This window comes from Oryx dammah, unplaced genomic scaffold (genome assembly GCF_014754425.2).
Source record: "Oryx dammah isolate SB20612 unplaced genomic scaffold, SCBI_Odam_1.1 HiC_scaffold_27, whole genome shotgun sequence".
NCBI classification, from domain to species: Eukaryota; Metazoa; Chordata; class Mammalia; order Artiodactyla; family Bovidae; genus Oryx; species Oryx dammah.
In genome coordinates, this window is record NW_024070211.1 from 45,847,443 (window position 1) to 45,874,910 (window position 27,468).

General features: G+C 39.1%; 1 protein-coding gene and 1 long non-coding RNA gene across 2 annotated transcripts in view; one reads left to right on the forward strand and one right to left on the reverse strand.

Moving 5' to 3' along the window:
- TRAK2 (trafficking kinesin protein 2) overlaps positions 1-17,525 on the forward strand; it is a 77,886-nt gene extending 60,361 nt beyond the window's left edge. Inside the window, exons 10-16 of the mRNA XM_040228800.1 lie at positions 996-1,133; positions 2,939-3,018; positions 3,318-3,512; positions 4,865-5,163; positions 6,712-6,978; positions 11,986-12,091; positions 13,652-17,525. Coding sequence (XP_040084734.1) covers positions 996-1,133; positions 2,939-3,018; positions 3,318-3,512; positions 4,865-5,163; positions 6,712-6,978; positions 11,986-12,091; positions 13,652-14,330 — 1,764 coding nt within the window. The 3' untranslated portion in view covers positions 14,331-17,525. The remainder of the gene's footprint in view (positions 1-995; positions 1,134-2,938; positions 3,019-3,317; positions 3,513-4,864; positions 5,164-6,711; positions 6,979-11,985; positions 12,092-13,651) is intronic.
- Positions 17,526-18,294: 769 nt separating this feature from the next.
- LOC120854620 lies at positions 18,295-19,507 on the reverse strand. The gene is made up of 2 exons (XR_005719027.1): positions 19,137-19,507; positions 18,295-18,733 (listed from the first exon to the last, which is right to left on the reverse strand). It is a non-coding gene; the product is annotated as an uncharacterized LOC120854620 (long non-coding RNA).
- Positions 19,508-27,468: the final 7,961 nt, after the last annotated feature.

A 27,468-nucleotide genomic window follows, 5' to 3' on the forward strand; every position in this document is an offset into this window, starting at 1 on the left:
AACCCAACAGTTTTTAAAATAAGGCAATCTCCATTTTTAATAAGCACCTCTAGCCCTAGTGATGCTGATCATCTAGTCCACATAATACATACACTTGAAGAAATTTTTGAAGTTAAAATGTACTCTGAAAATTATGTACTGTTTTAACATGCTTATGTATTCTAACTATAAAAGAAAGTTTCTGAAACAAGGGAGAAGAAACTACCTGTTTTATGTCGATTGAGTACCCTGACATCTGTTTTTTTTTTTTTTTAAGATTTTATTTATTTATTTATTTTGGCTGTGGTGAGTCTTCATTGCTGTTTATGGGCTTTTCTCTAGTTTCAGTGAGCAGGACCTACTTTCTAATTGCTGTTGCGTGCTTCTCATTGTGATTGGCTTCTCTTGTTATGGAGCATGGGCTTCAGTAGTTGCAACTCATGGGCTCTAGAGCTTGGGCTCAGTAGTTGTGGCACATGGGCTTAGTTGCTCCATGGCATGTGGGATCTTTTTGGACCAGGGATTGAACCCACTGTCCCAGCATTGGCAGGTGAATTCTTAACTGCTGGACTACCAGGGAAGCCTGCACCCTAACATCTTATAGACTTGATAGACTTGATCTTGTCATTTGCAAACTTCAGAGAGATGTTTAAAAATATACATATCTAATATTGTGCTAAACTAACTTGACCATAGCTATTATACTTCCTCTACAAGTTTTTTTTTTTTTTTTTTAATAAGAAGCATTAAATACTGAATTGACAGCTATGGTTGTCTCAGTTACTTTTCACATTTTTAGGAAATCATGTTTGTATATACTTCTGGCCAAGACACCTCTAAATCTGGCAGCTGGGAATATATATACTTTCCTTGCTTAGGCTGTTTCAGAGTCTTTGTAGAAAATTTAAATTCATAAAGTTAGTTCTCTGGATAAAATTTAAACTTATCTCCATTTTTTTTTCCTGTTGTCACTTTGGAATATAATAAGGTACATTAATCGCCCTCCAATCTTTCAGCTGCATGAGTTACAAGACAGGAATATGGAGTGTCTGGGAATGCTACATGAATCTCAAGAAGAAATAAAGGAACTTCGCAGTAGATCTAGCCCTGCAGCTCATCTCTACTTCTCTCAGCCATATGGAGTTTTCTCTGGGGTAAGGGACTGAGATGTATTTAAGGAAACTTGCGTAAGATTTGATGGTCCTTGAGAGTAACAGGGTTGTAGGTAACCCCATTACCCCTTAATACTTCAGTGTGTATGTATTAAAAAAAAAGGACCCTCTCAAGGACATTCTCCTACCTAACCACATACAACCATCAACTCCATGATATTGACATTGATACAATACTATCACTATCTCATCCACAGAGCCCATTTAAATTTCGTCAATTGTCCCAACAATGTCCTTTGAAGAATACATTGCATTGGGTTGTTACAGTCTGGGACAGTTCTTCTGTCTTTGTTTTGTCATTTGTGACCTTTGTAGAATGTCTTCAGTTTTGATTTGTCTGTTGTTACCCCACAATTAGATTTAGGTAATGCATTTTCAGCAGAAATAATGCCATGTTCTCCTCAGTGCGTTGTATTGGGAGGCACACATTGTCTTTTTTTCCCATTACTGATGATGTTAATTAACTTTGATCCCTTGGTTAAGGTAATATCTGCCAGTTTTTTTCACTGTAAAGTTAGTCATTGTTAATTAATTACTAGTTAATTAAATTAACATTACTAATTAACTTTGCAGTGATGAAAATTGTCAGGTGCTGCCTAAACCAAGTGATCAAAATAACTATTTTGGGGTGATACTTTGATACTGTTTAAATATTATGTTCTCCCATCAAGCTTTACCTACTAGTTTTAGCACCCATTAATGGGGATGTATCTGACTCAGGTATTACTATGATGGTTGCCAAATGGTGACTTTTTTGTTCCATCATTTTTTTTTTCAGCTTTTTAAAATTGGCATTCTTTTGTCAGTTAGAACTTTTCTGTCTCATTTATTTATTCATTTGTTCATTTAGGTTATGCAGTATAGACCCATGAATTCCTATTTTAATCAATGGATTATAAGCCATTATTACTCTTTTTTATTTTGATACTTAAATTGTCCCAGATGTGGTCGGTAGGATCTCCTTCAGGCTCTTCTTGCCCTCTCCCTGGCCCAGCCCTGAGATCAGCCATTCTCCAAGGAGCTCTGGTTATTTTTAGTGAGGAATGATACTTAGAATCCAAAATCTGGGTGCTAGGTATGCCTTGCCACTAGAGTTATTATTGCTTTCAGTCCCTCTCAACAGATAGAGCTAGGAAATATGTGTATGTTCATATGCACCCATATAAACACATGTATATCTATCTTTCTATTCATATCTTATGTTTATATGCATATTTAACATCATGAGTTCACACCAGTACATCCAATTCTAGTCATTGTCAGCCCCATTGAGTCTACCATCCATGCTAATTGAATCTGCACCTTTGACCAGGAGAAGGAGAGGATTGCTGATTTTTATTTTAAACAATTTTTATATTGTAAAAGCTTTACATGTTCATTATAGAAAAGTTAGAAACTACAGAGGACCAAAAAGAAATTGTTAAATACTGTCAAATCCTGACCTCCACAGAATCACTATTAACATCTTGGTTTATAGCCTTTCAAACCTTTTGTTTTTGTGTGTCTGTATATGTAATACTTTTATGTATCATACTTGGCTTTTCCCATTGCTTCCTGTAAAAATACATGATGAAAAAGTAGTCATTTCTTGTATAAAAGCTACATTTCCAGAATGTCTCTTTTCTTCCCCTGCATTTTAGCCTATAACTGTTTTCTTGTGTTTTCTTTTACTATAACACTGAAAGTATTGAATTCTGGGAATTCTATTAAATAATTGAAAGGTCGTTTATTTCTCCTAACAGACTTCTTAGTTAATCACTGTTAGTACCCTCAAACTCTTTTCTTAGGAATCTCTGGCAGCTGAGATTGAGGGGACCATGCGTAAGAAGTTGAGTTTGGATGAGGAATCTTCTCTCTTTAAACAAAAGTAAGTACAGATCGCATGTGTTGTTACTGGACCATTGGGATGGAAATTGAAGCTACAATCCAAAGTGACCAGTACTATGAGATTCAGTAGTATATCTTCTTACTATTCAGTTCTTTCCTGATAGTGCTCCCATCTGTGAGAGCATTCTCTTGTTCTGAAATTTATTTTCTAATAATTTCCCCCAAACTTCAGAGGCTCTTCAGGGTGGCTTTGTTTTTAATGAGCTGCATTTACATGCCTCTTTTCTAGAGTGCTCCAGTGGTAGGCAGTGGCAATAATAAACACTTCTTTTTTGACAGAGCCCAACAGAAACGGGTATTTGACACTGTCAAGGTTGCCAATGACACCCGGGGTCGCTCTGTCCCATTCCCAATTCTGCCCATCCCAGGCTCCAACCGCTCAAGTGTCATCATGACAGCAAAACCATTTGAATCTGGCTTAGAACCAACAGAGGGCAAAACAACCCAGAAGAATAACTTGGAAGAAGATCCAGGGTAAGAAACATGGATTCACACACAAATTCCAGCATTGTTCTGTGCTGTCTGAAGACAACACTGAAAGGAACTATCAGTTCTCATTCAGTAATGATGCCTTGTATCATTATTTGTTAGATGGATCACTGGAGTGTAAAGGTTTAATTAATTATATTTAAAATGGAGTTTGCATTGAACTATAAAATCCTTTACTTCTTTCTTTGGTTTGGCAAAATTTGAGTCTATATCTTTGTGTTCAGAATCAAATTTGTTTGAATCTGTTTGGTCATTGGCAGTTATGCATAGCATTAGATGATAGTTTCTCATAACCCATGCTCATAATTTCAGCTTCTTTGGTGCCTTTACGATAAACAATAATCTTTAATACCTATTAAGGAAAACTAGATTGCTCTTAATTTCCTATTTGTTTAAATTGAGATTTCTGTTTCTGTTTTTTTATTAACTCAGTTCATTGAATTTTGTTTAACTAGAAATTAAAGAGAATTACTGGAAAGTCAGCTGAAAGTTTTTGAAAATTAGATGTTCGGCACCTGAGAGAAGTCTTTCCTAATGCAGAAATCCATTACCCTGGGTTTTTGATTGTATTGTCTGGTCTTAGGGGTAGATTCTGTACCCATGGTAGCCTTATGTGTTGATACTACCTCATTGTACACAGTTACCTTAGGAAAAGATCTAACAAGAACATCTATGTGAATTCACACATGGAATGCCTAAAACTTGGCTTACTACTCTTTCCTTTGGTATCAGTTGTAAGATATCTCTGAATATCTTAGTCTTGAGAAGTGAAAAACTGTGTTGCAGAGCTATGAAAATGCAGTATTTATGAATCTTGTTTTCTTTTAAATGTCTGCAGTATTCATAGAGGATTCTATGGCCTAAAGTAAATTTTTTCACATTTTAATATTTTTGAAAGTATTTATCTTTTGCAGCTAATGATGTGTTATAGTATAATGAGTAGCATTTTTAATTTCTTAGTAATACATAAAATAATGATACCTCTTTTCCTCAATGGTATTATAGATTCAGTGAAATAAGATAATATTTAGTTTTTTGACTACCTAAACTGAATTTATAAATGGTCATTATCTATAGCTTCATAAATGAAGTGAAACAGAAATTTTAATAAACACAACATAATATAGCCTATCTGAAGTCATCTGAAATGATCTATAAAAATGTTACAATGTAGTATTGGAGATCTGGGTTTGTTACTACTTCTGTATTCCAGCTATCTAAGAAAAATATGTGTTTTTAAGATCAGTCTCTTGAACATTCACCATTGTGGAAAGGAGAGCTCTTTGCTGTGCTTCTAATCCTCACAGATGTAGTCAGTGAATATGATTTTCCCATAGGAACATCCAGAAGGCGGATCAACCAGGACCCTCTACAGAGAGTGATTTGGCAACAGCACTTCATCGCCTAAGTCTGCGGCGACAGAACTACTTAAGTGAGAAGCAGTTCTTTGCAGAAGAATGGCAGCGGAAGATCCAAGTTCTGGCTGACCAGAAAGAAGAGGGTAGTGGCTGTGGCACGCCCACAGAGAGCCTGGCCTCCCTCTATACCGACCAATCAGAGATCACAGACCTAAGCAGTGCCAGTTGCCTTCGAGGTTTTATGCCTGAAAAATTACAAATTGTCAAACCCCTTGAAGGTAATAAGTGAGGGCCATTTCTAAGTGATGTTGCTTATCATTTTGCCTTCCCCTGGAAATGACATGTCTCTTGTAATTATAAAAGCTCTATGTGCAGGAGCTATCTTTATTATCCCTAAATCTTCACTGTTCATGTGACCATGCACTGCAGAACTTTGTGGAAAATTAATGAAGAGATTTGCATTCTCCATACCATCAGCTGTCAGTTCTCTTCTACAGATGTTGTTTTTATACAAATGTGGGGGAGGAGAAGTAATCTTTTCTTGTCCTTTGCTGAGGAATATCCTTGATAGTGGAGCTTTCCAGGTAGCACTAGTGGAAAAGAACCCACCTGCCAGTACAGGAGATGTAAGAGATGTGGGTTCAGTCCCTGGGTTGGGAAGGTCCCCTGAAGGAGGGCACAGCAGCCCACTCCAGTATTCTTGCCTGGAGAATCCCATGGACAGAGGAGCCTAGCAAGCTACAGTTTATAGGGTTGCACAGAGTTGGGCATGATTGAAGCGACTTAGTATGCATGCACACATCCTTGATAGCAGTTTTCATGATAAGATAGATGAGATATGACAGATGAATAAAAATAATCTAGATGGAATATTTCATCTCTACCTTTTGTTTCAAGAAAGAGTTCTTTACTCAGAGTGTCTTTTACTTAGAGGTATGTATGCCTGTATTTTTCTTTTGTTCAGTTAGAAAATGTTGTTAATTTCAGATCAGTTTCTAGTCTCTCTTAAAATGGGACTTGAATTTAAAATAGATTTCTTTGTTTTATGGAATATTGACAATCTTCAAATGATCCTCTGCTGTTACCATAAAAGAGTCTGCATTAGACAGAATTTTGAGTTGATAACCTAGAAGGACCTCTCAAACTCAAAGGTGTTATGTTAGTTTTCTTAATGGTCACTGCAGATATTTGCAGCTATTTTTAGGATTAAATGACTCTCAGTGACAAGTAGCAACTGCATTTGGTGCAGGCACTTGGGATGATCATTAACCTGCATTTGCAGACAGAAACAGTGGGGATATGTCCTCCTTTTATCATTTCCTTAGCTTTCCTACTTTCCCTGAGATCCTGGTGAAAGGACATTAACACAGAAGAGAAGTATACAAAAAAAATCACTGTAATTCAAGATGCCTTCCAACCTAGGAGCCTAGCTTTTGAGTTCAAAGTTCATAAGCATAGTTCCAAAACAAAGGAATATTGATTTTTGTCACCTGAAAAAACACAACCCCACATTGTACATATCTTTCTTCTCATCACTGCCTCAGCATCCTAGTTCCTATTAAGCATGTTGACTTGGTTTTTTCACCCCTGCTTTAGATGTCCTTTTTGAAGTTAACTTTTCAAATAAAAAGATGATTATCATACCTTTAGCATCTTGTTAGTTTTCCACAGAGAACTTCAATGTACAAATTTTACCAAAATATTAAGACCGAAAAAGCAGTTTTATTATTATCATTACTTTTTTACACACGTAATTTTAGCTTCTTTCAAGATTTAATATTTGTGGGAAATTTAAAACATGTTCCTCTTTTTGTTTGTATACTCAGGATCACAAACTCTGCATCAGTGGCAGCAACTTGCTCAACCAAATTTAGGAACCATTCTTGACCCACGACCAGGTGTCATCACTAAAGGCTTTACCCAGTTGCCCAAGGATGCCATCTATCACCTCTCAGATTTAGAAGAAGATGAAGAGGAGGGTATCACTTTTCAGGTTCAGCAACCTCTTCAAGTGGAACAGAAAACATCAATATCCCAGCCAGTAACAGGAATCTTCCTGCCACCCATGACTTCAGCTGGTGGTCCAGTTACAGGTGAGAAGAACATAGCTTGTAACCAGTAGTACTTTGCTTTCCGCATCACTGTGTGGTCAACTGACTGCCTCTACTTAAGTCTTACTGGAATGTACTCATCTTGAACATAGGGTAGTAGAAATGTATAGCATAAGTGCCTCTTCAGATTCTCTCCATGTCTTAGCCAACCTGCATAAATAGATCAGGCAGAGAGGAGAGAGCAATTCAGTCAATGGTTCACAAACCTTTAGGACTCAGCATCTCTTTAGAGTCTTTTTTTTTTCAATTGAAGGATAATTGCTTTATAGTATTATGTTGGTTTCTACCAAAAATCAACATGTATCAGACATAGGTTAACCCATGTCTCCTCTCACTTGAACATCCCCCCTACCTCGCTCCCCATCCCATCTTTACATTCTTAAAAATCATGAAGAATTCCAGAGAGCATGTCTGTATGGGTTGTATCTACTTATAATTTACCATATTAGAAATAAAAACTGAGAAATTATTAAAATATTTACTAACTCATTATTTTAAAATAGTTACATATTAACACAAATAATATATTTTATGAAAAACAGCTGTATTTTTTCAAGTAGTGAGAAAAATGGTTTAGTTTTATAATTTTGCAAGTCCCTAATTTACAGATTAATAGAAGATAGCAGGATTCTTGTGTCAGCATCTACATTCAGTCTATTACAATATGTTGTTTTGATTGAGAGTATGAAGAAAATACAGGCTTCCCAGTTGGCTCAGGGGGTAAAGAATCCACCTGCAATGCAGGAGACACAGGAAATATGGGCTTGATCCATGAGTTGGGAAAATCCTCTAAAGGAGGGCATGGCAACCTACTCCAGTATTCTTGCCTGAAGAATCCCATGGACAGATGAGCCTGGTGGGCTGCAGTCCATAGGATTGCAGAGAGTTGGATGTGACTGAAGTGACTGAGCATGCACACTTGAAGAAAATACAGCCTTGCTATCATCAAAAAATCTGCAAATAATAAATGCTGGAGAAGGTGCAGAGAAGAAGGAACCCTACACTGTTGGAAATGTAAATTGGTACAGCCACTGTGGACAGCAGTATGAAAGTTCCTTAAAAAACTAAAAGCTACCATATGATCCTGCAGTCCCATTCCTGGGTATATATTTAGAGAAAATGTTAATTTGAAAAGCTACATGCACCCCAGTATCCATTGCATCACTGTTTACAATAACCAAGACATGGAAGCAACCTAAATATCCATCAACAGATGAATGGATAAAGAAGATGTGATACATATATATTACATAATACAACAGAATTATTCAGCCATAAAAAGAATGAAATAATGGTGTTTGCAGCAATATGGATGGACCTAGATATTATCATATTAAGGGAAGTATGCGAGACAGAGAAAGAAAATATTATATGATATTGCTTATATGTGGAATTTTTAAAAAACTGATATAAATGAACTTATATACAAAACAGAAATAGATCCACAGATGTAGGAAACAAATTTATGTCTACCAAAAAAGAAAGGAGGGAGGGAGGGAGGGATAAATTTGAAGTTTGAAATTAACAGATACACACACTAATATTATATAAAATCAATAACCGACAAGGACCTAAGGACCAAATTTACAACACAGGGCACTCAATATTTTGTAATAATTGATAAGGGAAAAGAATATAAAATAATGTATGTTTATATATATAACTGAATCATTTTGCTATATACCTGAAACACAACACTGTAAATCAACTATACCTCAATAAAATAAAAAGAACTTAAAGTTTAAAAAAAGAAAGAAAGTACAGCCTCACACAGATATCTGTTTGGAAAAGGAAAGTGTGTTTTAATAGCCTCTTCAGATATTTGTGAATATTACACCAAAACTTGATAAGTGGTAGTTTCTTTAAGGTTTCAGTTCAGTTCAGTTCAGTCGCTCAGTCGTGTCCGACTCTTTGTGACCCCATGAATCGCAGCACGCCAGGCCTCCCTGTTCATCACCATCTCCCGGAGTTCACTCAGACTCACGTCCATCGAGCTGGTGATGCCATCCACCCATCTCATCCTTGGTCGTCCCTTTCTCCTCCTGCCCCCAATCCCTCCCAGCATCAAAGTCTTTTCCAATGAGTCAACTCTTCTCATAAGGTGGCCAAAGCTTCAGCTTTACCATCATTCCTTCCAATGAACACCCAGGACTGATCTCCTTCAGAATGGACTGGTTGGATCTCCTTGCAGTCCAAGGGACTCTCAAGAGTCTTCTCCAACACCACAGTTCAAAAGCATCAATTCTTTGGTGCTCAGCCTTCTTCACAGTCCAACTCTCACATCCATACACGACCACAGGAAAAACCATAGCCTTGACTAGATGGACCTTAGTCGGCAAAGTAATGTCTCTGCTTTTGAATATGCTATCTAGGTTGGTCATAACTTTTCTTCCAAGGAGTAAGCGTCTTTTAATTTCATGTCTGCAGTCACCATCTGCAGTGATTTTGGAGCCCAAAAAAACAAAGTCTGACACTGTTTCCACTGTTGCCCCGTCTATTTCCCATGAAGTGATGGGACTGGATGCCATGATCTTCGTTTTCTTAATGTTGAGCTTTAAGCCAACTTTTTCACTCTCCTCATTCACTTTCATCAAGAGGCTTTTTAGCTCCTCTTCACTTTCTGCCATAAGGGTGGTGTCATCTGCATATCTGAGGTTATTGATATTTCTCCCAGCAATCTTGATTCCAGCTTGTGTTTCTTCCAGCCCAGCGTTTCTTATGATGCACTCTACATATAAGTTAAATAAGCCGGGTGACAATATACAGCCTTGACGTACTCCTTTTCCTATTTGGAACCAGTCTGTTGTTCCATGTCAAGTTCAAACTGTTGCTACATACTTTGTTACATTAAAATCTATTAGTCTGTTCTATACTCTGAATACATCTTTTACCCATGCATGATTTTATAACATCATGCACTGGTCATTTGGAAAATATTGATTCACTAAGTTATGCAGATCTTCCAAATGTTGACACATTTCATTATATAATACAATAAAATCATGTAATATTACCCACCTATCTAATTGGGTAAGTCTTTTAGTGCTAGGAAGCTTTCAAGCTCTCAGTGATGGGTTTAAGTCTACCAAAACAGTCATTTTCACTTCAAAGCTCAAATTTTGTCACCGGCAGCAAATCCTTTTAGCTATTTTCTTGAAGAGACAGGCAAACTACTTTTTTTTTTTTTTTTTTTTTGAAGAAAACATTGCCATACTGTATAACACAGGGAATTCTGCTCAGTGTTATATGGTCTGAATGAGAGGGGAATTTGGGGGAGAATGGATACATGTATATGTTTGGCTGAGTCCCTTTGCTGTCCACCTGAAACTCCCACATTATTAGTCAGCTATTCCTCAATATAAAATAAAAAGTTAAAAAAAAATGTTGTCACATATTCAAATCTGAATAACTATAGTTTTTGTATTAATTGTTCTTTTAAGTAAAAATGGTGTTCTGTCAAAAAATATAAAACTTAATTGCACTTGTGCTTTTCCTTCATGTAAGCATTGTATCTCTGTATGCTGCAAAGAAGTACTTAATACTTACTTCCCATTTCATCACATAGAATATTAAAAAAATTCAAGGGCCAAGATTTAATAATTTATACTGCTTCATCAAGGACATTTTAATGTGAATTTGGCCTTTTTTTTTTTGCTACCATAATTGGACAGCAGTGAGAAATGCTAGTACCACTTGGTGCTTTTGCCCTGTTTTGTGCTCGAGAGCCAATAGCTTTACCCAGTGTCACCTTTGTAACAGCAGTGCAAATGCCAGCCCAATCGGAAAGACAGCATCTTAATGTTGCTGTGAAAGTAGTTCTGACCTGTAGATCCCATCAGTTCAGTACAGTTCAGTCACTCAGTCATGTCCGACCCTTTGAGACCCCATGAATCATAGCACGCTAGGCCTCCCTGTCCATCACCAATTCCCGGAGTTTACCCAAACTCATGTCCGTCGAGTGAGGATGCCATCCAGCCATCTCATCCTCTGTCGTCCCCTTCTCCTCCTGCCCCCAATCCCTCCCAGCATCAGAGTCTTCCAATGAGTCAACTCTTCACACGAGGTGGCTAAAGTATTGGAGTTTCAGCTTTAGCATCAGTCCTTCCAATGAACACCCAGGACTGATCTCCTTTAGGATGGACTGGTGGAATCTCCTTGCAGTCCAGGGGACTCTCAAGAGTCTTCTCCAACACCACAGTTCAAAAGCATCAATTCTTCGGTGCTCAGCTTTCTTCACAGTACAACTCTCACATCCATACATGACCACTGGAAAAACCTTAGCCTTGACTAGACGGACCTTAGTCGGCAAAGTAATGTCTCTGCTTTTGAATTATGCTATCTAAGTTGGTCATAACTTTTCTTCCAAGGAGTAAGCGTCTTTTAATTTCACGGCTGCAATCACCATCTTCAGTGATTTTGGAGCCCTGAAAAATAAAGTCTGACACTGTTTCCAGTGTTTCCCCATCTATTTCTCATGAAGTGATGGGACCGGATGCCATGATCTTCGTTTTCTGAATGTTGAGCTTTAAGCCAACTTTTTCACTCTCCTCTTTCACTTTCATCAAGAGGCTTTTTAGTTCCTCTTCAGTTTTTGCTATAAGGGTGGTGTCACTGCATATCTGAGGTTATTGATATTTCTCCCGGCAATACATGGTGCAAATCACACATTGAGAACCACTGGAGTAGTTTGACTAGAAAGTTGGATGACTAGTTCTTAGTTTGGTTTGATTTTAATATTTTTTTTTTCAGAATGTGTTTTTCTCTTGTTTCTAAGCTGTTTTAAATCCATTTAAATACAATTTCAAATTATTGAAGGATTCAGCTATGTACTGATCAGTGGATACTATTACAGTGTATATTTCATTCTAGATTGTGGAATTTTTGTATAAAAGATACTTGATAAATGTCATATTATTAATAATGAACTTTCTACATTATTAACCTAGTCTTTCAATTTTGTGTTTGATTCTCTAAAATTCTCCACTTCAGTTGCAACCTCAAACCCAGGCAAGTGTCTGTCCTGCACAAACTCGACATTTACCTTCACCACCTGTAGGATATTACATCCCTGTGATATCACTCAGGTTACCCCCAGGTAAGAGGGGCTGAGCAGTTGGAATCTTTACTTCTTTCTTCAAATATGTTTTACTAAATTTCTTTTTTTAATTACTGTCTTTTTAATTCCTAGAATTTTAATGTTCTGTGATAATTTGCTTTTAGAATATTTTCACATTGTATTTTCTCATTTGGTGATTATAACTCTTTCAAGGAGACAAAGAGGGAGTATGTAGTGTCTAAATGAAGAAAGTGAGGCATAGAACATTTGGGTGACTGGTCCAAGGATAGAGAGGTAGTAAGTGACCCAACTGAGCCTATACAGAGAATTATCCAGACTGAACAACTGGAGGAACTGGTTCTCTGCACAAGACTGCCCTCGATTCTGATACCACCTGCAGGTTCAGGAGATCCCCAAAGCCATGCTCTCGTTTGATTGATATTCTAGGAGGACTCACAGAACTCTCTGAAAGCTATCATGCACATGGTTACTATTTATTACAGGGAAAGGTTACAGGATAAAATTAGCTGAAGGAAGAGACTCTGACAGGTCAGAGTCTGGGAAGACTCTACACATGAAGCTTCCTTAGGATTCATTACTTTCCTGGAATTGATGTTTGACAGTGCAGTGCACACAGAGTACTGCCAACCAGGGAAGTTCACTTAAGCTTCAGGGTCCAGATTTTTTACTGAGGTTTCACTGTGTAAGGCATGATTGACTACCCATATGGTTATAACTCACTATAAATATAATAACTCATCTCCAGGTCCACTGACCCAAAGCTTCGACCCTGAATCACAGGGTTAGTTTTTCTGGCATGGCCAGTCCCCACTCTACAACTATAGGCTATGGCCAAGTCCACCCCAAGATCTAGCTAGTGTGGCCAGCCTCCTTCCTGAACAAACATACTGCTAGCAAACATGGCATAGATTACCTCCCAGAAGCTGAGGGCAAAGGCAGAAACCTCTGGGCAGTCCAAATCATGTACTACACAGGCTAGAACAATAAGCAGTATTGCTGCAGTTTCTATCCTGCGAATTCCCGAAAGAATCTACGGTAGTTTCCAGAGATACCTAGAACATTGCAGGGGTAATGTTAACTAGAAGTAGAGAAGAATAATTATTAAATAATTTTAAAATATTTAATTATTTAGAATAATTAAAATATTATGAAGAATGAAGTTTCTCCTTCAAAGAGCATCTTAGATTTAATTTTGAAAAATTGTATTTTCTAAAGGATTGAAGAATTGTTAAACTGTGTGCTATCATCTTTTGGTATATTTTGCTTTACAGAATGGATATATTAATAAAAATTTCTAAAATTTATTTTCTTCAGTCTTTAAATTTCTTTGATTTTTTAATCATAAATTTTAGTTGTTTCCTGAAAATAAATATGTTTCAGTAAGTTAATGACTAAATTACAAATAACTAATCTTTGAAGTAACACATCAGAATTTTCATTCCTCAGATACTGATGTGTTACCTGTTCCTGTACATTTGCTATGGATAACTACTGTAATTACCTTAAATGCTCACTTCTGATTACTTTTTATTCTTAAACACTCCCTCCTGCCTTTTTTTTTTTTTTTCCTTTCTAAAGCTCTGGCTTCCCTTCCTTATCCTGTGCAAGCAGTGGTAGCAATTCATCAAACACGGAGGTGAATTCTCCTGCCGTGTCCTACAGGCTGAGCATTGGTGAATCTATCACTAACCGAAGAGATTCCACCATAACCTTCAGCAGCACCATGAGCTTGGCCAAACTTTTACAGGAGCGAGGCATCTCTGCTAAAGTGTACCACAGCCCAATTTCAGAGAACCCTCTCCTCCAGCCTCACCTGCGAGGCCTGCCTACCCCTTCCACGCCACCAAATTCACCATCTCATTCACCTTGCCCTTCTCCTTTGCCCGTGGAGCCTCAAGTGCATCTCTCTGAAAATTTTTTGGCCTCCCGACCAGCGGAAACATTCCTCCAAGAGATGTATGGCCTGAGACCATCCCGAAACCCTCCTGATGTTGGCCAGTTGAAGATGAACTTGGTGGACAGGCTGAAGAGACTGGGGATAGCCAGAGTGATCAAGGCCCCCCAGGCCCAGGCAAATGGAAGAATCCAAAAAGCAGAAAATGGTCTTCAAAGACCAAACTCTGCTGTCTATTTAAATTCAGGGAGCAATTTACTGAGTGGACTGAGGAGGAATCAGAGTCTTCCAGTCATGTTGGGTAGCTTCAGTACCCCAGTTTGCACATCATCCCCCAAAATGGATATCCTGAAGGAGGATTGAAGTTCAGCAGTTGACTGACCTCTTATCAAGTTAGCACATGAAGGAAAGATTTGCACTGTTTACATGTAGTCTTGTCTGAGAGAAAAGGAATGTCGCAGAAGGGTTGTGAATGTAGAAAGGGGCGGGGGGTGAAAGAATGGAAACAGGATTAGCCTGAGGTCTGTCTGATAACTTGAAAGTATAAGTGAATGGGTCATGAGTATTTGGAGGCAAGGGAAAGAAGAAAGGTTGAATGTAGTCCTTCAGTTGGTTTTTTTTGTCTTGAAAATAAAGTGACTAGAAAATAAATCCAGTAATATTGAAACACACCAGAAATACTGAACTTCCTAGTACACTTCTGGTGAGCATAAACAGGAAGGACCTAGATTAGGAGATGGGATAGAAGAAGGAGCAGTTTGGACCACTGCCTTTAGAAAGCTGTTCCAGAAGGTTGCTGGGGTAAACTCGGTCTGTTACTGAGACGACAGTGATGTGGCTTTTATGTTGGCCCCTGTTAACGTCTGGTTAAATTACACATCCATCAGAAAGTAAGCTCACTGCATTATCAATGCAAAGCTTTTGCATTATCAAAAGAAATTTCACCTTTTTCATAAGATCAGAGTAGTGGAGACTCCCTTTTTGCTTTCTGTTTTCAGGCCTTTGAACCCCTGGGAGCCCAAACATCATCCACATTCCTTTTGCATTTGTGATTTATAAGTGTTCAGTTTTTTAATTTGTATTTTTATACAGTATCCCCCTCAAACAGTGTAAGTTGGGGATGGGGGTAGGAAGGATTTATTTTAAGAAGGGAAGTGTGGGTACATTGGAACCAAGGAATCTCGTCTTCAGAATATTTCTTCTGAATAAATGCAATGACCAAGGTGTGTGAACATAGTTACATGTCTTTGAAATTTCCTTGGAGGCTGGAAGGGTTAAGCCAGAAGTGCAATCAATAGGAATTTGAGAATGTTATGTATTTATGTCTGTAAGGTTTTTTGTAAGGAAAGCTGATTGCAAGTAAACTTTTCCCAAAATATGCTATGCATGTTTTTAATGAAGAATGACATGTATTTGCACAAAAATTCTCAGGCACAGTCTATTATTATAAACTGAAGTAAAACCCAGGTGCTTGCTTTGAGATTGTTTTTTTAATATAAAATTTGCCTTTTTCTTGATTTCTGTAGAATTAGAGAATGAACTTTTTAATGGTAAAGTCAAAGCTTTTGTTTTTTCTCTGGGATTCTGTTTTTGTTTTTAACTATGTGAAATGGCAAAGTGAAACTTGGGGATTAGGTTTCAGCTTCCAGCAGTGTGATGCAAAGCTGTGAATTAGGAAGAAACAGACCCGTTTTTTGAGTATTGCTTGCCAAGATCTTTATCTCGGCTGTGAAGTTCAGAAAGAAATGCCATCACATAAAAGGCATAATGGAGAGAAGCTAGAAGGGGGCTATTTTTGAAAAGGGGAGGCATGTTACTTAATCTTTTCAGTGTTTCATTAGCAGATGTTTTGCCCCTTTGTTCTGACTTAAAGTGAAAGGCCATTTTCTGAAGAATTCTTGATGCGAGTGTTGCTCCCATCTGTACACCTGTTACAGACCAGAGGAGGGCCTTCTCTCTTCTAGAGCTGCTTCATGGGCTCAAAACGCACATGCAGTAGTAAAATGTGTGGGTTTTATGTACTTTTTAAAGATCTTTTAATAAGACTTTTCTAAATAAATTTCTCAGAATTAAAAGTGAGAGTGTCCTCTCCCTATTCTCTCCCCCTTGCTCAGTCCTTCTGAAGTCAGAAGACTGTATACGTACATGTTCAGAAAGGATTCCAGCTGGTATGTAAGTGAATGTCAGTGTCCTGAATGTGAACCAGAAGAATTCCTGATGTTTCAATTTCTAAAATATTCCCATTTTAAATGATAATATTTGAGTTTCTAATTCATAAAGTAACTCTGGGGTGCTTATTTTAGACAATTCTGTAAGCTTTTTATTTATTCTCTAAGAAAGTAATCTTCCTATTGCCAGTTGCCAAGAAACATCAGGATCTAGGAAAATGTAGGGCCAGAGAGTAGTACAAAGTGTTAAATTATCAGAGTTTATGTATATTATATAAACAGCTATAAATTAAGCAAGATTTGGGCATGTTGTGTATAATTAGTATATTTGTAAAATAACTGATGCTAAAATGATCGCTTTAGAGGCAGGGCAAGAGTGTATTCACAGCCAAATAAGCCTGTCTGATTAAAGAAAAGCATACTTTGGTTTTGAAAATTAAACTGATGTTGCTGTTCCACCAGAAACACAAGGATTATAAACTGTTGCTTGCTTGTCTCTAGAAATGAATCCTGTTTTGAAATTGGGTTTTGTTGTTTTCAAAATTTCCATCTAAAATCATTTTTGAATACTGCCTGAGACTCTCTATTATAATTAAATAGTGTGTAGAGGATAGTAAGAACTGGAGCCTTGTAGCAAGTTCTTTCTTATCTGTTATGCTTTAGGACAGTTCACATTTTAATTTTCTTGTATCCACTGTGTAGGTACTTTAATGCCAGTTTGGAAAACGCCAATCTTTCTTTTTTCTTTTGAAAGTTCTCAGTGATTATACCTCAGGTATTTCTGAGTATCCTGTTGCCTACTAGGAGGGATACCTTCCCTGTGAACTCAGAATTAAAAGTTCTCCAGAATTATCATGATCCCAAATCTTATGTAAATAGCTTTACCCATGGGTCTTGAAAAAAAGTTACTGACCATTGTTAAAGTAGTTTTTAAAAAAAATTTTGTACTCTATGTCCTTGATTTGACCTGAATAAACAGACTTTGACAAAGGGAGGCATGTTATCGGCAGCTCATAAGAGCCTGTCCTCTAGAAAAGGTGTATTTTTATACAGTATTCAAAGCCTGTTATTTTTTTCTGGTACTTAATTAGTACTTGTTGTTCAAACATTGACTCTTGACATCTGGAACCAGAGCTCTCGGTGTTCAGTGGCTCATTCCTCTGATGTCGGATGCCTGCAAGCCTGTACCCTGAGCGCAGCACAGCAGAGTCGACACTGAGTGGCCGCTTTGCCTCCACAGCTATCAGAGAGTGGCGTGGGGCCCTCTGTGGCTGCCAGCGAGACACTGTAGTATGATATCTGGGGCTTGACTTTGTCAGACAGCTCTTTGTGCACCTACCTTTGCTTTGTCGAATGTAAATCAGATAATAAACATGAGTATCTTCTTAAATTTTCCTTTGTCTTTCTGTGGTTTTGTCCCAGTTCTTTTCACAGATAATCCTGCATTAAGTCTTTCCTTTCTGTTCTGTTGTTTTGGGTACACAGAACAAGCTCTATTTGCCAACAATAGTCATGAGTAGTAAACAGATATTACTGTATTTTCTTCGATGTTTTAAATAGAGTAACCATACTGTTTCCTCAGCAAAGCATCAACAACAACAAAATAAAACCTAAGGTTGTTGATATGCAGATCCTTAAGACTCAGGAAGTATGAGGCAATTCATTTCTGATGGTCCACAACTGACTATTGATACTTAACTGTTTAGAAACTGTTTCCAAGAAATTAAATTTGAAAATTGTTGGATTTTAATAGAAAAAATTCTTTGATCTTTTTTCTCTGTCACATTTTAACTGCTATATTTTTTTAAAGCTCTTATGAGCATTTTGTGAGAAATGAGTGAAATTTTGTGAGAAATGAGTCTCCACTTCTTTGATATATAATTTAGTAATGTTCCAAGCATCTTTGATTGTGTTTTCTTTCACAAAAGATTATCAGTGGATGTGTCTGAAGTTCAAAAACCTAATGAAATAAGGCTAAAGATTTGAGGCTTTCAGCATTCTGTTGCCTTTTGTTTCTGTTTTTGTCGTATGTTTGAGTTATGCTAGTATTGGTTTTTCTTTTTTTCATTAGTTTTTATGAAGTAAGGCTAAAATGCCAAAAAAAATTTTTTTTAATGAAAAAATGCTGGGCAGGTTTGCCAAAGATACCAAAACACAACTGTCAGGCATGAAGTGCTTTATTCTTCAGCGTAAGAAAATGTGAGTGAAGCACATCAAAGGTAATGTGAGAAGTTAGAGAAAAAAGTATAAATGTCAAATATGTTAAAAAGTTTAATTTCGTTAAATTTTTTTTTACCTTCTCAGCAGAATTGTTTAAAAGCAAGAATTTCACATCATATTCAAACAGTACAATGGGCCAGAAAATTACAAAGTATTTTGATTTCATTTAATTCACTACCACTTTTACAGCTATTTCACCATCTCTCAAAGCAACCACAAAATTCATACAATAATGTGAACAATTCGCACCATGATTCATTTGCATTCCATCTAGACCTTTATACATAAATATATTTACAGATAATCAGGACCCATACCGCAAAATGCTCTTCAGCCACAATATGTAGTTCCTGCCAAGTACCACTCCGATATGAGCACCTGTGGAATTACCAATGAAAACATGAAGCAAAAATGAATGCTCAGTGTCACTGGGAAACAGTATCTCATTATGGGTAAATCCAAGCATTCAAGCTTTCTAAGAGTTTTTGAACAAGTTCCCTTTCCTCTCACCTCACTGCTCTTGCCCCAGTCCTTTCTGCATTCCAAAGCAGGGTCTCTGACAGAGAGCAGCAGAACAACCCAGAAACATTGATAGCATGTGGTCACGGGCATCTTTTGTTCTGAAGATAAAGGGCAAGAGATGGCTAGAAGCGTTGCCCTGGGTCCTGATGATGTTTATGATGAGAATGGATGTTTAGGGTTGCAGGTCCCGCTATCCCAAAACCGAGTTCAAGATCGAGTGCCCATGTGCTCTTTAACAAAGTTAGGTGTTTGAGCATACCTGTGATATACAGAGCCCTCTAAAGTCCAGGGCTCAGGACAGCGGCCTCCCTGTCTAGGTGTGAGGGTGGCGTGCAGGCTTGTGCATGATTCCTGTGGCTCCCTGGTTAGGGGCCATTCAGAAACTATTGAACGAGTCTCTGGGATTTAGCTTGGCACCCTTAATTCACCTGGAAAGACAAGAAATGATCAAAGAGAAATGAAAATAATGACGAGCTCCTTAAGAGTAACACTGATTTTTCCACACTGGGAGTATTCTCTTACAGCCACCAAACAGAGCTACATGAATGGGAAGGAAGCTTGTAAATGATCACCAGCTGATCACATTTGCCACTTCATGAGGTCTGCAGTGTTACAGAAGATGGTGCCCATTTCCCCAACCAATGTGCAAACTACTTTTGATGATGTGTGAATTGTTAAGTCACTGTTTCTCTCATTCATTTATTCAGCTTATTCTTGTTTATACTGTTGGTATTCTAGCCTCTTTCACCTCCATTCCAAGTACTAAGACAGATTGCTTTGGGGAAAGTTGCTGAGAACTTTAGTAGCTTCAATCCCCTTACAGGTCTTTTGGAAAGAGCCTTTTATGCAATGCCAAAGTTTCCCTAAATTCAACCAAAAAGAGAGCAGTTAACTCTTAGCTCCTAGAAGTTCTAGTTAACACTTAGCTCCTAGAAGCTTTCATTTCTGTCCCTTCTGCTGTTTTAGAGCTGTTAAATTTGTCCTCGTGTCTAAAAAGAGGAAAGGAGGGAAAAAAACACAAAGTTATCAGTGCTGAACCTCAAACAAATGGCTGGGGTTTTCCTTACTCACTTCATTTGTGTCTTTGTTTTTAGCCACTCTCCACACAAGACCTAAATCCTGTATTTAAAGGCATAAGACAGCCTTTAAATATAAACTTTCACCCAATAAACAGACTCAAAGTAACTTTCCAATCCCCTAAATCCAATCCCCTTTTTCTCTTGGTAATTTTTCTCCCTCCCTTTTAGCTTTTGAAGTCATCCCCACCCTATCTTGGGACTTCCTTGGTGGCTCAGATGGTAAAGAATCTACAGGCAATGCGGGAGTCCCAGGTTCAATCCCTGGGTTGGGATTATCCCCTGGAGAAGGAAATGGCAACCCACCCCAGTATTCTTGCCTGGAGAATCCCCATGGACTGAGGAGCCTGGCGGGCTACAGTCCATAGGGTCACAAAGAGTCGGACATGAATGAGCATCTAACACACACACACACACCACCCAGCCTGCTCATGGTACTTGGAGTCATGTCCAAGGGCAAAGGAGAAGCCTCAGCAAGATGATAGGAGGGGCAAAATTGCATTTAGAATCAAACCCCATACCCTCCAGAGACACTCAGAGGGCTTAAACAAAACCTTGTGTGCACCGGGGGCTTCCCCAGTGGCTCAGAGGTTAAAGCGTTTGCCTCCAATGCGGGAGACCCAGGTTCGATCCCTGGGTTGGGAAGATACCCTGGAGAAGGAAATGGTAACCCACTCCAGTATTCTTGCCTGGAGAATCCCATGGACAGAGAAGCCTAGTAGGCTACAGTCCACGGGGTCACAAAGAGTCGGACATGACTGAGCAACTTCACCTTCACCTTCACCTTGTGTGCACCAGGAGACCCCACGGAAACTGAGCCAGACCTGCCTTTGAGTGTTTGAGTGTCTCCTGCAGAGAGATGGGTCAGCAGTGCTCTGCCACAAGGGCAGGGGCTCTGGGTGCAGCAGACCTGGGAATGGAATAAGCCCCCTTGGAGGAGGCCGCCATTAACTCCACCATAGAGCTGACAGAACTTAGACAGTACTGGAGAAATAGACTCTTGGAGGGCACAAACAAAACCTAGTGCACACCAGGATCCAGGAGAAAAGAACAGTGACCCCACAAGAGACTGACCCAGATTTGTCCAGGAGGGTCCAGGGGTCTCCGGCAGAGGCGTGGGTCGGCAGTGGCCAGCTGCAGGGTTGGGGCACGGAGTGCAGCAGTGCATGCATGGGACCTTTTGAAGGAGGTCGACATTATCTTCATTACCTCCACCATAGTTTGGCCTCAGGTCAAACAACAGCACTGCCCATCAACAGAAAACTGGATTAAAGATTTACTGAGCATGTCCTCACCCATCAGTTCAGTTCACTTCAGTTCAGCCACTCAGTCCTGTTCAATTCTTTGCTATCCCATGAACTGCAGCACGCCAGGCCTCCCTGTACATTACCAACTCCCAGAGTTTACTCAAACTCATGCCCATTGAGTCAGTGATGCCATCCAACCATCTCATCCTCTCTTGTCCCTTTCTCCATCTGCCTTCAATCTTTCCCACCATTGAGATCTTTTCCAATTAGTCAGCTCTTTGCATCAGGTGGCCAAAGTACTGGAGTTTCAGCTTCAACATCAGTCCTTCCAATGAATATTCAGGATTGATTTTCTTTAGGATGGACTGTTTGGACCTCCTTTCTGTCCAAGGGACTCTCAAGAGTCTTCTCCAACACCCCAGTTCAAAAACATCAATTCTTAGGCACTCAGCTTTCTTTATAGTCCACCTCTCACATCCATACATGACTACTGGAAAAACCATAGCCTTGACTAGATGGACCGTTCTTGGCAAAGTAATGTCTCTGCTTTTTAATATGCTCTCTAGTTTGGTCATAACTTTCCTTCCAATCAGTAAGTGTGTTTTAATTTCATGGCTACAGTCACCATCTGCAGTGATTTTGGAGCCCCAAAAAATAGTCAGCCACTGTTTCCCCATCTATTTGCCATGAAGTGATGGGACTAGATGCCATGATCTTACTTTTCTGAATGTTGAGTTTTAAGCCAACTTTTTCACTTTCATCAAAAGGCTCTTTAGTTTTTCCTCGATTTCTGCCATAAGGGTAGTGTCATCTACATATCTGAGGTTATTGATATTTCTCCCAGCAATCTTGATTCCAGCTTGTGCTTCTTCCAGCCCAGCGTTTCTCATGATGTACTCTGCATAGAAGTTAAATAAGCAGGGTGACAATATACAGCCTTGACGTACTCCTTTTCCTATTTAGAATCAGTCTGTTGTTCCATGTCCAGTTCTAACTGTTGCTTCCTGACCTGCATATAGGTTTCTCAAGAGGCAGGTCAGGTGGTCTGGTATTCCCATCTCTTTCAGAATTTTCCACAGTTTCTTGTGATCCACACAGTCTAAGGCTTTGGCATAGTCAATAAAGCAAAAACAGATGTTTTTCTGGAACTCTCTTGCTTTTTCGATGATCCAGTGAATGTTGGCAATTTGATCTCTGGTTCCTCTGCCTTTTCTGAAACCAGCTTGAACATCTGGAACTTCATTGTTCACGTATTGCTGAAGCCTGGCTTGGAGAATTTTGAGCCTTACTTTGCTAGCATGTGAGATGAGTGCAACTGTGCGGTAGTTTGAGCATTCTTTAGCATTGCCTTTCTTTGGGATTGGAATGAAAACTGAACTTCTCCAGTCCTGTGGCCACTGCTGAGTGTTCCAAATTTGCTGGCATATTGAGTGCAGCACTTTCACAGCATCATCTTTTAGAATTTGAAATAGATCAACTGGAATTCCATCACCTCCACTAGCTTTTGTTCTGCCCATCAGAACAAGACCCAGTTTTCCCGTCAGTCAGTTTCTCCCATCAGGAAACTTCCATAAGCCTCATATCCTTATCCATCAGAGGGCAGACAGAATAAAAACCACAATCAAAGAAAACTAATCAAACTGCTCACATGGACCACAGCCTTGTCTAACCCACTGAAACTATGATCCATGTCATGTAGGGCCACCCAAGATGGACAGGTCACAGTGGAGAGTTCTGACAAGACATGGTCCACTAGAGAAAGAAATGGCAAGTATTCTTGCCTTGAGAACCCCATGAATAGTACAAAAGGCAAAACAATAGAACACTGAAGGATGACCTCCCCAGGTGGGTGCCCAATATGCTACTGGAGAAGAGTGGAGAAATAACTCAAGAAAGAATGAAGAGATGGAGCCAAAGCAAAAACAACAGCCAGTTGTGGATCTGACTAGTGATGGAAGTAAAGTCTGATGCTGTAAAGAAAAATATTGCACTGGAACCTGGATGTTAGGTCCATGAATCAAGGTAAATTGGAAGTGGTTAACAGGAGAGGGCAAGAGTGAACATCAACATTTTAGGAATCAGTGAACTAAAATGGACTGAAATGAGTGAATTTAACTCAGATGACCATTATATATGCTACTGTGGGCAAGAATCCCTTAGAAGCAATGGAGTAACCCTCATAGGCACAAAAGAGTCTGAAATGCAGTACTTGAATGCAGTCTCAAAAATGACAGAATGATCTCTGTTCATTTCCAAGGCAAACCATTCAATATCACAGTAATCCAAGTCTATACCCCAAACAGTAATGCTGAAGAAGCTGAAGTTGAACAGTTCTATGAAAACACACAAGACCTTCTAGAACTAACACCCAAAAGAGATGTCCTTTACATGATAAGGGGCTGAAATGCAAAAGTAGGAAGTCAAGAGATACCTGGAGTAACAAGCAAATTGATCTTGGAGTACTAAATGAAACAGGGCAAAAGCTATCACAGTTTTGCCAAAATAACACACTGGTCAGAGCAAACACCCTCTTCTAACAACACAAGAGAAGACTCTACACATGCACACCACCAGATGGTCAACACCGAAATCAGATTGATTATATCCTTTGTAGCCAAAGATGGAGAAGTTCTATAAAGTCAGCAAAAACAAGACCAGGAGTTGACTGTAGCTGAGATCATGCACTCGTTATTGCCAAATTCAGAATTAAATTGAAGAAAGTAGGGAAAACCACTAGAGCATGCAGGTACGACCTAAATCAAATCCCTTATGATTATACAGTAGAAGCAAGAAATAGATTCAAGGGCTTAGATCTGATAGACAGAGTGCCTGAAGAACTATGGACAGAGGTTCATGATATTGTACAGGAGGCAGTAATCAAGACCATCCCGAAGAAAAAGAAATGCAAAAAAGCAAAATAGTTTTCTGAAGAGGCCTTACAAATAGCTGAGAAAAGCTGCTGCTGCTGCTGCTGCTGCTGCTGCTGCTGCTGTTAAGTCGCTTCAGTCGTATCCAACTCTGTGCGACCCCATAGATGGCAGCCCACCAGGCTCCCCCGTCCCTGGGATTCTCCAGGCAAGAACACTGGAGTGGGTTGCCATTTCCTTCTCCCATGCATGAAAGTGAAAAGTGAAAGTGAAGTCACTCAGTCCTGTCCGACTCTTAGCGACCCCATGGACTGCAGCCCACCAGGCTCCTCTGTCCATGGGATTCTCCAGGCAAGAGTACTGGAGTGGGGCGCCATTGCCTAGCTGAGAAAAGAAGAGAAGTTAAATGCAAAGGAGAAAAGGAAAGATATACCCATTTGAATACAGAGTTCCAAAGAATAGCAAGGAGAGATAAGAAAGCCTTCCTCAGTGATCAATGCAAAGAAATAGAGGGAAACAACAGAATGGGAAAGACTAGAGATCTCTTCAAGAAAATGAGAGATACCAAGGGAACATTTCATGCAAAGATGGGCACAATAAAGGTCAGAAATGGTATTGGCCTAACAGAAGCAGAAGATATTAAAAAGAAGTGGTAAGAATACATAGAATAACTACAAAAAAGCTCTTCATGACCCAGATAACCACTATGGTGTGATCACTCACCTACAGCCAGACATCCTGGAGTGCGAAGTCAAGTGGGCCTTAGGAAGCATTACTACAAACAAAGCTAGTGGAGGTGATGGAATTCCAGGTGAGCTATTTCAAATCCTGAAAGATGATGCTATGAAAGTGCCACACTCAATATGCTAGCAAATTTGAAAAACTCATCTGTGCCCACAGGACTGGAAAAGTTCAGTTTTCACTCCAATTCCAAAGAAAAGGCAATGCCAAGGTATGTTCAAACTACTGCATAATTGCACTCATCTCACAGGCTAGCAAAGTAATGCTCAAAATTCTCCAAGCCAGGCTTCAACACTACGTGAACCATGAACTTCCAAATGTTCAAGCTGGTTTTAGAAAAGGCAGAGGAACCAGAGATCAAATTGCCAACATCTGCTGGATCATCAAAAAAAGCAAGAGAGTTCCAGAAAAATATCTATTTCTCCTTTATTGACTATGCCAAAGCCTTTGACTGTGTGGATCGCAACAAACTGTGAAAATTCTGAAAGAGATGGGAATACCAGACCACCTAACCTGCCTCTTGAGAAATCTGTATGCAGGTCAGGAAGCAACAGTTAGAACCGGATGTGAAACAACAGACTGGTTCCAAATGTGGAAATCAGTATGTCAAGGCTCTATGTCATCACTCTGCTTATTTAACTTATATGCAGAGTACATCGTGAGAAATGCCAGGCTGGATGAAGCACAAGCTGGAATCAAGATTGCTGGGAGAAATATCAATAACCTCAGATATGCAGATGACACCACCCTTATGGCAGAAAGTGAAGAAAAACTAAAGAGCCTCTTGATGAAAGTGAAAGAAGTGAGTGAAAAACCAGGCTTAAAACTCAACATTCAGAAAACTAAGATCATGGCATCTGGTCTCATCATTGCACGCCAAATAGATGGCAAAACAGTGGAAACAGTGAAAGACTTTATTTTCTGGTGCTTCAAAATCTCTGCAGATGGTGACAGCAGGCATGAAATTAAAAGACACTTGCTCCTTGAAAGAAAAGCTATGACCAACCTAGACAGCATATTATAGAGCAGAGACATTATTTTGCCGACAGAGTTCCTTCTAGTCAAAGCTATGATTTTTCCAGTAGTCACGTATGGCTGTGAGTTTGGACTATAAAGAAAGCTGAGCGCCAAAGAATTGATGCTTTTGAACTGTGGTGTTGGAGAAGACTCTTGAGAGTCCCTTGGACTGCAAGGAGATCCAACCAGTCCATCCTAAAGGTAATCCGTCCTGAATATTCATTGGAAGGACTGATGTTGAAGCTGAAACTCCAATACTTTGGCCACCTGATGCAAAGAACTGACTCATTGGAAAAGGCCCCGATGCTGGGGAAGATTGAAGGCAGGAGAAAAAGGGGACGACAGAGGACAAGATGGTTGGATGGCATCACCGACTCAATGGACATGAATATGAGCAAGCTCCAGGTGTTGGTAATGGACAGGCAAGCCTGGTGTGCTGTAGTCCATGGGGTTGCAAAGAGTTGAACACAACTGAGTGACTGACCTGAACTGAACTGATGGAGTAGAATGAATGGATGAACTTATACCAATGTTTTAAAAGCTCTAGCTTATGACAAATCATGAAATCAATAAGGTGGACTTATAATCAGCTTTCATTTTAATTAGAAGAATTGTTAAAAATAGTTAAAAGAAGGAACAGATTGGGAGTTTGGTCTTAACATATACACACTACTGCATTTAAAATAGATAATCAACAAGGACCTACTGTATAGCACAAGGAACTCTGCTCAATATTCTGTAGTAACATAAATAAGAAAAGAATTTGAAAAAGAATAGGCATACGTATATGTATAACTGAATTACTTTGCTGTACACCTGAAACTAACACAACATTGTTAATCAACTCTGCTCCAATATAAAATAAATTTTTAAAATAATTTTTAAACATAAATGAAAATTTTAAATTATTTTAAAAAGAAAGATAAAATAGTATGTAATAAGGGAATTATTTCATGCAATTTTTTTTTATAAAATGTGTACCATACTGAGCGACTTCCCTTTCACTTTTCACTTTCATGCATTGGAGAAGGAAATGGCAACCCACTCCAGTGTTCTTGCCTGGAGAATCCCAGGGACGGGGGAGCCTGGTGGACTACCGTCTATGGGGTCGCACAGAGTCGGACACTACTAAAGCGACTTAGCAGTAGCAGTAGCAGCAGCAGTACAATACAGTGAGGTGCAGGAGAATTAAAAGCTACTGGTCTTTGATAAACAAGCTTCTTTTTTTCTGTAATGAGTAAAAGCAGTTTTCTTTCTGGCAAAAAATCTGAGCTTCTTGGTAATTGAAAAGGACTCCTGCCCCAGGGTACTGGCACTTTAACAGATTTCAAAGCCTGAAATTCAAGGAAGAAAGTGCCTGCTTTAGAGTTTTAGGTTTCTGTGAGCAAATGACAAGAATTTAAAAGCCACCACAGATCCTGCCACAGCCTACTAAGCCTAGGAGTGCTACTTAATTCTGTTTCCTCTGGTAGTATGTCTTAAACATATCTTGTGTCACATCTTGGAGAATTTCTTAATGGCTCCTTCTCCAGACTTCTCTCTTAAGAGCTGAGGGCCTGAGCCAATGAGATGCTGCCGTTCTGTTTCCATAGCAATAAAAGAAACAAACCTTCCCCCACCATCTGCTAAGGAAAAATCTCACA